Consider the following 14,496-nt stretch of genomic DNA (forward strand, 5'->3'; position numbering starts at 1 on the left):
ATAGGCACACAGACAATGTGGCAGTTCTGGCTTTAAAAAGGTCACTAATCTAAGCCAACTCTTGATCACATCTTACAAGAAAACATCACATTATCAAATGCACTCGGTCCTCCAAGTGTGAGCTGTGGTGCTCATACACAAAAATGTATACAAAATAAATGAAAAGTTTAAGAAAAATAAAAGCAAAGCCTCTCACACAGGTATGAGCCATGGCAACTCACATAGCATTTTGTTACAAAATTGAGGATTTTTTTTTTTTTGTCACAAGTAATTAATACAACCCAGGGAGCCAGAGAACACTGGCTCTCTACGGGTGAGAGAGCCGTGGGAAAGGTACGGTACTAACAGCCCTGTACACCCCAGCCCTGACCTCAGCTGCAGAAAGCACCTACCTTGCAAGTCAAAGACCTGGTGCAGGGCTTCTTGGTATCCAGATCAATGACCCCACAGTGGATGTCAGGATCAAACTCTCTTTCTGCCAGGAGCACACAAACGTTACTGCACTAAGTGTACCAAACACACCCTTCATTGTTCAAATAAGAGGAACTCTCAAGACAGACAAACTAAAGCTGTGGTAAGTGCCATGTTATTAATGAATATACTGCAGATGAGGTCTGAGCACTGCAATGACATTACTATCTCCACTGAAAGGCTACAACTACTACCAGATGCCTGATAAAACATTTACTTATTTTGCATAAAATATATATATTCAGAAAAATCTTGAACAAATTTTCATTACAGCACACAAGTGTGTGCATACACAAGCAAGCATGCTCTTTAAAACTAAGAGTAAAGATGGGCCCACCCCAAAGGAATCTCTCCCCGTGGCTCAAGTTGACCAGCCTTAAGAAGGCCTTTCATTTACAGTCTGTGCACACCCAACTTTCTCTATACAGCTTAAGAGAACTGTAACGTTACCTGATAGTCTCTTATTTAAAAACTTCCTGTTATTAGAACCGTCTTCAGATTTCTTCTCCAGAGTGGGCGCAGCAGGAAGCCCTTTGCCATTCAGAATCTGTCCAGGTGAAGGCAAGGCTGGCTTTGGTATTGAGGGGCAGTTAAGGCCAGGCTTGACTGCAGAGCTCACAGGAGCAGGACAGGCTGGCCCCACTGTGGATTTCAGTAGTGTGCCATCCATCTTCGGATGTGTCTTTTCCACCTTCACAGAGGGCGTCATGCTGTTGCAGGGGAAGTGAGAACATAATCAACAGTGTCCCGTTCACTCCAAAGGGATGGAAGCAGAGCCTAGCTCCACCTGAGTATGCATAGGTCTGGGAATGCCCTTGTACATCTTGTATGAACCTCTAAGAAAGGTGAATGGTGAAGTTCACAGCTCTTTTGACAAAAAGCCCAGTGGATAAAAATGACCTGTTTTTATCCTTTCAGAAACATTTTCCCATGGACCAACCAATGGGGAACTCAGACTTAAGAGTCAATGCAGTTTCTTTTTTTTTTTGTTTTGTTTTTCTTTCTTGTTTTGGTTTAACAAGTGTTCATTTACCGATTAGTGGGAATTCAGCCCATCAGAACGCATGGCATGCACTTGGGGGAGAACAGGATCAACTGCACTGTAGCCCTTCAGTGAACCTGCTAGTCAGTGCAGATTCTGAATCAACTGTGCACTGCAGCCTTCAGTGAACCTGCTGGTCAATGCAGATGCTGCAGGCACAACATGAATGCAGCGTTCTAGAAAGGACCAAGATGACACCACAGAATCTAAGAGAATACTTCACAAGAACTATCACTTTAACGAAGGGCATTATTAAAACAAACGTCATTGAGTACATGTCACTCAAGTCTGAAGCAACTGCTTCTGCCAACAAGGAAGAATGCAGAATCAGCACACGGTGCTACCATTCGGGTTCCCCAGTCCCCGGACGTGAGCTTAGGATAGACACATCTGGCAACTGGTGGGTGAACAGGAAGCCATGCCACTAACAACAATTTCTCTTACGATCTAAGTGACACTGTCACTTTGTTGCTTGGTAAAAATGGTGTCAACAAAACCCTAATAGTTTGTTCACATGGTCTCCCTTCTAAGCCTTCACATGACAATGGAGGTTTGGTAAGTATAGGCAAACTCTGGTGGAGTCTGGGCTCTAATAGCCGGTAAGCTGGCAAGTGACTTAAACGCTTCCCTGCTATTTTCTTTGGCTTTCAGACAGCTATAGAAGTGAAAGCCAAGTTTCCCATGCTCGTTCTCGATGAGTTGAGGCCAGGGGCTCAGCCACAAGGATAAACAGTGGTGAAGAGCTGTACGTGGAGTAGCCTGGCAGCAACAAAGCTATTGCAAACTGTTCTGACCTCTCTCAGCTGGCAAGATTCTTGAGTAACAGCAGGTAATGGACTGTTTTCGGAGATAACCAAGGTTATTAGATATTGGGAATGAATGTATGGCATACCCTCCCAAAGGAAAGCAGGCCAAGGAAAGGCTACTTGCCACCAGTCTGAGAGATATGACATAGCAAGATGTTTCTGCCAGTGTACACTGCTGCTCTTTCAAGTGGCCTCAAGGAAGCCCCCAGGCCCAGATGCACTCAGAAGCTGGTCAAAGCCACAGCAGGCAAGTGAGAACTACTTCCAGTCTTTCCTCCTCATTGCACCCAACTCTGAACCCAAGCCTGTAGGAAACTCTTGTTTAAGACCACTGGGAGGCACTTCACTTTTTCTTACCTCTACCACAGGCACCACAGGCAGCAGCAATGTCAGTGGCCACTCATTTGCTGTCTCTAATGCACCAAAGTCAAGTGCTTGGCAGATCCTAAATACCTCCAACCCTGTAGTGGCTGACACCAGAGACTCACTTCCACCAGGAAGGAATAGAAGCAGGATTTGAACCCAGACCTATATGACTTAAAAGCCTTCTAACATAGAGCATCTCAACCTGTGCTTCCTTTTCCCATGTGAAAAAAGAGATAACAATACATAATTCCATGGGGACATTATAGTCAATATATGACATCACAAATACAACTCACACAGGAAAAGACCAATAAATATTACCAGCCGTATTATTATTGTGATAACTAACTTGAATAGCTTCCAACACAAGGTAGAGAAACAAAAAAACAGTTAACAGTGTCCTTGCCCCCTCCTCCCCCAAGGGAACTCTTTACAATGACTCACAGGAACCCCTGAATGGCACCTACACAGGATTCATCCTAGCAGCCAAGCCATACTTACACTCTACCATGGGGGACTTTAGTCTGTTGCATGGGATGCATGGGCCTGATGTTCCCCCTGAGCTGCAGTTTCTCTTTGGGCAATTTGAGTAACTTGGAGCTTGACGAGGATGTGCAAAGGACCCCTCCACTGGAAGACCGGCTGTTTCCACTGGCACTGCTGCCTTTGCTTTTGGACAGAGAAGGGAAGAGGGAAAATACTGAAGTGTGAGGAACAGTCAAGGAAGGCTTGCTAGATGAGCTATGTCTTCTTTCTGAAACAGAAACCAAAGACAAAGAGAAAAAAAAAAAAAAGAAAGAAAGAAAGAGCATGTTTCAGGTAAGCCTCAAATGGAGAGCTGAGCCAATTCTTTGAAATCAACACATTTATATCAAAACAAAAGTCAAAGTAAAGCATGCAAAATCCAGCAAAGGTTTTTGTTTTGTTTTGTTTTTCAAGACAGTTTCTTTCTTTTTTCCCACCTAAAGACAGGGTTTCTCTGTAGCCCTGGCTGTCCTGGAACACACTCTGCAGACCAGGCTGGTCTTGAACTCAGAGATTCCTGGCCTCTGCCTCCCGAGTGCTGGGAGGGTACCTACCACCACCACCCTGCAAAACCAGTAGTTTGAAGAAAGTTCTTCTTATGCAGGCCCTACAGCCTGCTTAGGACAGTCCCTCTGTTTACAATGTATATTAACATAAAAGGCTTACCATGTTAACCCATTCGGAAATTGAACTATCATTCTAAACATGAGCAAAACGCATTGTGGGTCTCAGGCACAGCAATTTACACTGATAGGAAACTATCTGCGCATCTGCAAAGCTCTGTCTTAACTGACACTGACTGGTGTGCCTTTATCCTTTCTAGCACTCACAATACCTCTGATTCTCAGAAAAACTAAAAAAACTAACCCACCAAGCAACCTATGACACCAAACAAGAATGTTTCTAGGACCATCTTATCGCTCCCTAAGAATCTGTTAAACTTTTCCAGTCAATCTTTTCAAACTCCTCCCACCTTTTTAAAAATAATCTCGACTACAGATGGCATAACTCTGCTTCACACCACTAAGATGCCAAAGACTAAAGGCAAAAATATCATAAGAGCCAGGCCTGTTTCTTTTTCTTCTTTTGAAACCAAGAAGTAATTTATGAGTAAGTAGAGTCTACAAAGGTGTAACTGAGAATAAATCTACCTACTTGAATATAAGCTGTTCTCAGAGTAGATGGAGACTACTGTAAATCAAGAGCTGCTGAAAATGCTACCATAAGAAAACAGTCAGTCATTTGATAATGCTGTTTGAGGACCCCGTGGTGGTGGTTTATTTAGTAGCAGCTTTTAACCCACAATTTAAAACCACGGTGTCTTAATTTAAGGATTTTTACAAGATATGCTAACCATTAATATCACAATATGGAAAAGCCGTACAGATACTTAAAACATTGTGTTGGAATCAGTGACTACAAGCACCATTTAAACAGCTAATTTCCAAATCTTCTCGTCTCAGTAATCCTATGGCTTCTAAAGGGCTAGTGGCTCTGTAGTCTTTTTTTTTCTTTATTTGAGGCAGGGTTTCTCTCTACCTTGAACACAGGATCTGTCTGCCTCTGCCTTCCAAGTGCTGGGATTAAAGGTGTGTGCCACCACCGCCTGGCTAGTTCTATAGTTTTTATCAAGTATTTTAGGGCCAGGTTCACATCAAGACAAATGATGTTAACAACAGAAAACTGCAAATTCTCCACATCAATGCCATCGAGGCTACAAATGAGTGAAGAGGCTAAACCGAGAGCCAACTGCCCTTACCCCCATTCCCGCCCCATGAAACTTGCGTGTGCAAGGAGGAATGTAAACTCAGTTTAGTACTTTCTCCTCTTTGTACCTAGGCTGTTTGTTCTAAATTTCATTTTCTTAGCTTGGAATGGTGGTGTTTGGTCCCTACACAGAAGACTGAGTGAGGAAGGTAGAAAGCCAGCTGGACTAGACCAGTTCTAACTGCACAATGCCCCACCACATACAGACTCAGACAGACTGACAGATGCGAATGAGCATATACACATATTAAAAACAAGGAAATGCAGTTTAGTTGCAGCCATGGCTCAGGTTCTAAGGTCAACTCCTCGCACTGCAAATCTATTTAATTTTTAAAATGTCAGAGACCAGTCAAATTTAGCTCTTCTCTTCTGTTATTCCAAAATGCTCTGAGCATGTACCCAAGCTTCAGCATTTTTCAGCAACAAGTGTAAAGATACACTTAATAGTTTTGCCACCTGCCTGAGATAGCATGCATTTCCAGGAGCCCTGCCTCTTACCCACAAAATAGGTCTTCAGTTAACATTATTAAGAGTAGTACAGCTTTTCTTTGGATAAGACTACAGTCGTCCAGGGGTTCTCAACCTTGGCTATACCAGAACAATTCAAAGAGCTTTCAAAACTCTCATGAATCTGAGAATGGTGGCTGTACCTATAAGCCAGACTTGGAGAGGTGGACACCGAAAGATCAAGAGCTGAATGATGTGAAGATAAAAAAGGTGCTGCTGTGTTAAGTTGGTTTGATTTTTTTTTTCCTCCTCTCTGACTGTTACTGAGAAGGGAGAGCCCTCAAGAATAGGCTATGATGAAGATCTATGAATAATGGCTATCCAAACCAAGAAACCTGCAATTCACAACATAAACACACAGACACACAGACACACAGACACACACACACACACACACACACACACACACACACACACAGAGAAAAGCAAATCAACAAAACTCCTCTAAAGGATTGCTACCAATCAACTACTGAAGTTAACAAATACTAAAATGGGCACAATGTTGCATGTTGTAAAAGTGTATTAAGAAAATGAAGAAGAAAATGTCAATAAAATGACATTTTCAGAGAAGAAAAGGTAATTGGGGTACTGCAACTGAAAGAAGACTATAGAAATGCTGGAAATGAAAAATACAGTGGAAAGCATCACTACGAACTTGACCAGGAAAGAAAGATGGCATTTAAATGATAAAGAAAAAAACCAGACATCAACTAGGATGAGCTGACCACACATCTAAAGCATCTGGACATAAAAAGAGATCGCCCCTAAGAACCCATGAAAGTACTACAGGAATGAAAGACAAAGACATCGACTTCCAAACACAAAAGTATTTAGAGCCTAAATAGACATGATCATAGAATAAATTCTCCCACAAAATATTATACAAGATGTTAAAAATCACAAAAGCAAGCAAACAAACAAACAACCAGCACGAAGGGGAAAATGCCAACAAAGGCAAATATACCGAAACAATATCCCCCTCTCCCAAACTCTCTGCAGGGGGCAAGAGGCTTCTTTTTCAAAGATTTTTTTGCTTATATTTGGATGTGTATGCCATGTGTGTGCAGATGTCCGCAGAGTGACAGGTGGTTGTGAACTACCCAACACGGGTGCTGGGGTAATATTTGGCCTCTAGAAGACCAGCAAGAGCACCCAACTTCTGAGCCAACTCTCTTGCCCCTTATGCAATATATTTCCAAATTTGAAAAAGAGTACTACCAATTAAATTTGCTATACAGCTAAACTTTGAAACTGAGGGAGAAATACATGTACTTCAAGACAAGCTAAAGCAACTCATGGCTAGCAAGTTAACAATGCAACAGATAACTGAAAAGAATACTGTACAATTAAACAAATACTGTACAATACAAAAGGGCAATCTCAAGAATGAAACAGGAAAAAAATAAATTTTATTAGAGTTGATGGAAAGAAAGTAGTAAAAGGGGGGAATCCACCATGTTTAATACAAGTGTGGTATGTCACAGGACTAGGGAAAAAAAAATCTTAAAATTCGTACAGAAGCACAAATGATCCCACAGAGGAGTCCAATGCAGAAAGCAATGTTGGAGGTATCACCACAACACCTGAACTCAAGTTTAACAACAGAGCTACAGGAACAAAACTAGCATGGCACTGGCACAGACAAACATACAGATCAATGAGAAAGAAAAGAGGATACAGAAATATGACCACATAGCCACAGCCACCTAACCTTTGAAAACATCCATTGGGAAAATAACGGCTTGAAAACTCCATAGACACATGTGAAACAATGAAACCAGACCACAGCTCTTACCTCTTACAAAAATCAATTCAAAATGGATCCAAGACCTTAAATGTAAGATTTTAAACTCTTGAAAGCTGCTACAAGAGAATGTAGGTAAAACATTGCAAGGTATAGGTAAGGACTTTCTGACAGGGATTCCCACAGGAAGGATGCAACAGAGTACTGGTAATAGAATTGCCTAAGACTTAAATACTTCTGTAGAACACTGGGGTAACGTAAAGAGATTATCTAGACAATAGGAAATACTTGCCAATCACATTTTAGAGAGGATTCACATCTAGAAATGTATGAAGAACTTCAAAATTTAGATACCGATGGAAGTAGATCATCATTCAATAAACAATGAAGACCAAGGACTGCACACACGGTTCTCCAATGATGAAATACAACTAGTAGATAAATACTTGGGAAAGCACTCAACATCTTGGGCCCTCAAGGAAATGCAATTTATAATGCTTTAAGCTTCAGTTTTTCACCCTAGTCTGAATGGCTGACAAGAAAACAAAGGAGATGTAGCTCAAAGCCTACCATGCATTGGAAGCCCAGAATCTCAAGAAAGGGGTGTAGTGGAGAACACCTATAATCCTAGCACTGGAGAGGTTGATCAAGTCCAGCCTGGGATACATGAGATTTTAACTCAAGCAAATAAAACGAAAAGACAACAAATGCTGACAAGGACATGGGAGAAAAGGAATCTTACACACGGAGAGTATAAACTGTGGGAGTCACTATGGAAATCAGGAAAATAAAATTACCACATGACTCTGCTATGACCACCCCAGGGTATATGCATGAAGGGTTCTAAGTCAGCATACCACAGTCCTCTGCACACTGTGAATATTACTCTCATTGGTTAATAAAGAAGCTGACTGGCCTATGGCAAGGCAGAATAAAGTTAGGTGGGACAATCAAACTGGGGAATACTGGGATGAAGAGGGGTAGAGGCAGATGGGCATGGTATACTGAGAAAAGGTACCAATCCACATGGCAAAGCACAGAAAAGAAATGAGATAATTTAAGTATAAGAGTTAGCTAGTAACAAGCCTGAGCTATTGGCTGAGCATTTACAATTAATATAAGCTTTTGTGTGGTAATTTGGAAGCAGCTGCTAGGACGGGAAAATGCTGCCTACACATCTATGTTTATTATTTAACTATTCACAACAGTCAAGACATAAAACTAGTACTGATTAATGGACAATGAAAATGCAGTACATACACACAGTGCAATTTTGTTCAACTATGAAAATTAAAATTGTGTTGTTTGTAGTAAATGGATGGAGCACTGTGTTTCCTCTCATTGGTAGAGTGTAGATTCAAAATGCGCGCGCGCGCACACACACACACACACACACACACACACACACACACACACACGCAAAGTAGAAAGGACCATGAGAGGGCAAGAAATCTACAGGAATGAGGAAGAAGAAACAAGAGAGGTAATGGAATGTATCATGAAAACAAGGGGAAGAGTACTTCAGGGAAGAAGGAGAAACAACATGGTGCCATGAAGTTTTATGGGGAGAGATGGGGTGAGAGGGGACAACCCCCCCAAAGTATAATGATGTAAGTATGAAAATATCAAAATGAATCAACTTCTTTGTATGCTACTTTAAAAAGTTAATTTAAAAAAATTAAACAGCAGTTAAAAAGACACCTGCTCCATCTCAGATTGTGATGTATCTGGTTTGAAGCATGTCCAGGGCACTCAGACTTCCACAAGCTTCCCTGTGTGACGATATGTGCAGCCTAGTCTGAGAGCCTGTGTGAGACTAGGCTAATGCTTCAAAAACCATTAACCATGGCTAAATGAGTTAAAATCTGCACAGGCTAAGGATATATGCCATATGGCACTATATATAGGGTTTATGAAATAGGGCTCACTGCTACTGCAAGTCTTTAATGTTTTCCAAACTACTATGAAAAGCAATTTTTTATTCTTACCAAAGCCACATAAAATACAAGTTTTGTTGTTGTGGATTTAGATTTATGTCTGAGTTTTCTGCCCACAGGTGTGTATGTGTGTCACATGCATGCCCAGTACCAGTAGAAGTCAGAAGAGGGCACCAGATTCTCTGGAACTGGAGTTATGAACCTGGGTCCTCTGCAAGAGCAACAAAAGTGCTCTCAACCACCAAGTCATCTCTCAAGGCTGTTCTGTTGTGTATTTGTAAAATCAACATTTTTGTGTAAGTTAATTTCAGTTTTGCCACTTTCTCCTTCCGCTGTAACAAACTATTCTGAGGTTATTGCTGGCATCTTACGATGACTGTATCTAAGTGTTTCAGGACACTTAGCATGCTTTTAATCACAGCAGTGCCTATCTGCTGTGGACAACTTAACTCTTCCCACCCTCACATTTCCAAATGGGCTCCAGTAGAATGACTCTCAGCTGACAGCTACTTCCCAAAGCAATATGTCCTTGAAGCAATACTTTGAATGAGCTGGTCATACGTGACATTAAAACAGCTGCCTGTGGCAGTCTACATTTGCTTTCTGTTGCTGGAATAAAAGACTGACCGAAAACAATGTGGTGAAGAAAGGAAGAGTTCTCTTGGTCTACAGATTACAGACTCTCAAGGGAAGCTACACAAAAATTCAAGACAGGACCCTGGAGGTAGAAACTAAAACAGAGACCATGGAGGAAGAACACTGCTTATTACTTTCTTGCTTTTTTTGGCTTGCTCAGCCAACTTTCCTAAAGCCCAGGTTTATTTGCCCAAGGTTGACCCTGCTCAGAGTGGGCTGGGCCCCCTATATCAACCAGCAATCAAGAAAATGCCCACAGGCTAATCAAATGGAAGCCAATTCATCATCTAAGAATGCTCCCTCTTCCCAAGTGTGGTAGTTGAAAGAGAGGCATCAGCTCATCCGGGTACCTGAGTACTTGGTCCCAGTCGGTGGTGCTGTTTGAGGGCGGTGTGTCCTGGCGTGAAGGAAGTATGGTGGTGGGGGTATCTGGGAGCTTAGGCCTTACCCCCTGCTGGCAGTTTTGCTTAGTGCTTGGTGTTCAAGATGTGAGCTCTTAGCTACTGCCCCAGATGCCACACCTCCACCCCACTCTCATGGACTCTTAGCCATTCGGAACCAACCAGAAGTGAAAATAAGCTCTCTGCTTGCTTTTGTGTTTCAAGACAGGGTTTCTCTGTGTAGCCTTGGGTGTTCTGGAACTCACTCTGTAGACCAGGCTGACCTCAAACTCAAATAGTTCCACCTGCCTCTGCCTCTTAAGTGATGGAATTAAAGGTGTGTGCCATCACACTCAGCTCAAAATAAACTCTTTCTTAGGTTGCCCTTGGTCACAGTGTTTTATCATAGCAAGAGTCAAGTAATGTACCAGGTCTATCAACTTGACAGCTGACACTAACTACAGAGCACACAAAGACAAGATGCTTGTCCACCTGTTTAATGAACACACTGAGAAAACCCCACTAGAATTGTGAGATTTTTTCATATGCTGAATATCAGATTTCCAAACAGGTGTCTCATAGCAAATGTATACAATTCAGGTCAACTTGAGTCAACTTACCTTTTTTATATTTTTTTTATTTCTTCTTCTTTACAATTTCATTATGGTGCTATAGTGATATCCACTCAGGAACACAGTGCTTGAATTCTTAATGCGCACCATTTCTAAACTAAAACGCTCATATTAGGTATGTTTAATGTATTCTTGACTTACAATTTCTTTTTCTTTCTTTCTTTCTTGAGACAGGGTTTTTCTGTAGCTTTGGGCCTTTCCTGGAACTCACTTGGTAGACCAGGCTGGCCTCGAACTCACAGAGATCCACCTGCCTCTGCCTCCCGAGTGCTGGGATTACAGGCGTGCACCACCACCGCCCAGCTTGATTTACAATTTCATCTTTCTACTTTTTAAAATAAGATTGCTAGCTAGCAAGTGCAATGTACTTTCTCTTAAGATCAAATGATTAGATAAAATGGCCCATCCACCTAAATAGAATCATTTTGAGCATATTGCTTGTTTTGAGAATGTAAATGTCTTCCAAAGCCATTAATAGACTATGGAATAATTTGGCCACAAAAATTTTTGCATTTGCTGTATATGTAATATATATGAGGTGGTAAGCTTTTGGTCAGAGGTGTCTAGAACACTACCTCCCCCAAACAATAATACACTATTGTCATTGCTCTTGGTTGTTCACCAGAACTCAATGGTAAAACCCATTGCCGGAGACACCACATACTTTCACTACAGGACATGGAAAAATTGTTTTGGTACTAAAGAGGAGTCATAGATCTGGATGTTGCTATGCAGCCTTCTGGGATAAACTTGTCATCAACAGTCTTATCCAGCTATGATTCTCATCAGCTACAGAATGACAGCTTACAGCACAGTAAGGTATAGCGGGTAACCAATCACCCTCCAACTGGGTTTAAGGCCAGCGCCACAGGAGGAAATGCATACCTGATTCTTTAAGTCTGGGGTAAGAACCTACGGTTGGGGAGCTCAGAGGGTTAGGGGAGAAGGATCTACTACTTTTATTTTGATAAGTGGACATTGTACCAAAGTGCTCTCTAAATCAGCATCTCTATGTGTGGGAGGCCAGCTCCCACATTTTAAAAGGATTCCTCTGAGGAGGAGAGGGGGATAAGAAACTTTTAGAAAGACAGCAAAGAGGAGAAAGACAGAAACACAGGGCAGCTTCGGGAGGACCTGGATCAAAACCCAATGGCCCCTTCAAAAGGGATTTTTATAACAATGCCAAAGGGTGGGGGTGGAGGGGGAAACTCCCCCTTGCTAGATCAAAGCACACCACACAGCTGAGTGTAGACCCTTGCAAACACCTGGTAACCACGCCTGTGGACAAATCATCTTCTTATGCAACCCTGCTGGGTAAAGCAAGCTCAGATTCTGGGACCCTTAGTAAATTCTCACTGGGAAACCTCTGTGGGTCTCTACATCTATGCTAAAAAAACTAATTTAGCTCTCAGGCCTCATCAAAGACACTCACTCACAGACAGCTGAGAAAACTGTAGAGAATAAGTGTCTATAGAATGCTGGCCATAATAGAACATCTATATCATATCTCTTATCTTCAAGGCTCATGGACCATCCAGGCTGAGGAAGGTGGAGAGACTATCAGACACAGAGCTTGGGAGGAACAGACCAAAACAGTGTCACATGGATATGACAAGAATCAGCTGTGATTGCCTGCACAAGATATGCACAAGACCAAGCCAGCTAGCATTCTAGCAGGAGTGGGAGGGGGAGGTGCAGGATCTGAGTCATTACTACTGACAGCTGATGGCTTCTGGAGGAGGAAGAGCCAGGTCTTCCTAAGGGTGTGGTCCCTGGTAAGTCCTCCATCAAAGTGCCACTGGATGGTCCCATACCAGGATAAGTACAGCACAAATTGGAATTAGTGGGCCATTATAAAAAGGAATTGAACACAAAGTTGGGAAGAAATGGGGAAGTGGATCTGAGAAGCATTACCAGGAGAAATTAGGGTGAATATGACCAAAATAATTATATGCATGCATGAAACTCTAAAAAATTAAAAATATTTTAAAAGAAGAAATAGGGGGTGGGTGTAGAAAGCTACACATGGCTGAACTAGTCACACATAAATATGTAAAGTACACTGGCAGAGGCAGGCGGAGTGGCTGCAGAGGCCGACAGAGAAGCAGCAGAGGTAGGCAGAACTGCGGCAGCGGCAGGCTGAGTGGTGACAGAGACGCGGTCGTAATAAGACCAGAAACTGAGATATTACATATTGAGTTATTGAAAACAAGGATAGTAAGAACTTGGAACAGGAACGCCTTTAACCCCAGCACCCGGGGAAGGAGCCATCTCCGTAACCAGAATGGATACGAACACTCAGTCTGAGGCCAACCCAGGGCCCAGCTGCCGATCCTGCAATACCCAACAACTTGGAAGTGTTGGTGAGATTACCCTACTAAACAACCTGCTCAGCTGAGATCCATTTGGGAGAGGATTCGGAATCCTACAGTCTGCAGTCTGAGGAGACACAATCAGCTGAGGAGTTGACGAGTGAGCAAAACATGACCTGACAACACAAAAGAAGGTGCCGCCCAGCCACCAAAACCAGATCACCAGAATCATAAGCCTACCCTGCACCAACTGGGAACAGGTAAGCCCCCATCTCCAGACCGGCAGATCAGGTCTCTAGTCCCTAGGCCCTACCCATCGGAGTCCCACAGACCAGACAGCTACCTTTCCCTGCTCCCACACCAAAACAACAACAACAATCAACCCCTATGAACCCAACAACCACTGAAACCATAAGCACACCCTGCACCAACTGGGAACAACTGCTCCCTGAGACAGAACCCACTAACACTGATTGGACTAAGCTGATTCCGAAGAAACAGAGCCCAACAGCACGGGTTTAGCCAAGAACTCCTAGTGGACCAAGACTAACAATTAGAACAAGAGAGGCACCTTCAGACACAGACACCGCCTACACCGACCAGAGGAAGAGTAGAATAGACACCAGTGCAAAAATACAGGCAACAACAGAAAGACATATATGACACCATCACAACCTAGTGATCTACACCTGTAAGACCTGAACATACCAAGGCAGAAGAGGCAGAAGAAATCAACCCTAAAAATGACTTTAAGGAGATGATAGAGGCCCTTAAAGAGGAAATAAAAAACTCCATTAAAGAGGAAATAAAAAATTCCCTTAAAGAAATGGAAGAAGGGCTGTATAGATGGCTCAGAGGTTAAGAGCACCGACTGTTCTTCCAGAGGTCCTGAGTTCAATTCCCAGCAACCACATGGTGGCTCACAACCATCTGCAATGAGATCTGGCACCCTCTTCTGTGTACACAAAAAATAATAAACAAACAAACAAACAAATAAATAAATCCTTAACAAAAAAGAAATGGAAGAAAAAACAAAACAAAAAAATTGGAAGAAATCAAAGAAAGCCAAGAAAAAGTAATTAAACAGATGAAGGAAACAATTCAAGATTTGATAATTGAAATTGAGACAATAAAGAAAACACAAACTGAGGGAATGCTGGAAAAAGAAATCCTGATTAAAAGAACAGGAACTACATACAGAAGCAAGCATAACCTCCGAATGCAAGAGATGGAACAGAGAATCTGACACTAAAGACACAATAGAGAAAATAGATTCGTTAGTCAAAGAAAACACTAAGAAAACAAAAACAAAAACAAAAACAAAACAAGAACCACTGAAGACAAAAAAAAGTTGTAACACAAAACGTCCAA

General features: G+C 42.2%; 1 protein-coding gene across 10 annotated transcripts in view; it reads right to left on the reverse strand.

Moving 5' to 3' along the window:
- Positions 1-14,496, reverse strand: part of Atxn7 (ataxin 7) — a 144,581-nt gene that overhangs the window by 14,827 nt on the left and 115,258 nt on the right. For all 10 annotated transcript variants that reach the window (XM_036199931.1, XM_036199924.1, XM_036199929.1 and 7 more), the window contains 3 exons: positions 3,187-3,439; positions 922-1,181; positions 393-475 (listed from right to left, as the gene is read on the reverse strand). In XM_036199931.1, coding sequence (XP_036055824.1) covers positions 393-475; positions 922-1,181; positions 3,187-3,439 — 596 coding nt within the window. The remainder of the gene's footprint in view (positions 1-392; positions 476-921; positions 1,182-3,186; positions 3,440-14,496) is intronic.

This window comes from Onychomys torridus, chromosome 9 (genome assembly GCF_903995425.1).
Source record: "Onychomys torridus chromosome 9, mOncTor1.1, whole genome shotgun sequence".
Taxonomy (NCBI): domain Eukaryota; kingdom Metazoa; phylum Chordata; class Mammalia; order Rodentia; family Cricetidae; genus Onychomys; species Onychomys torridus.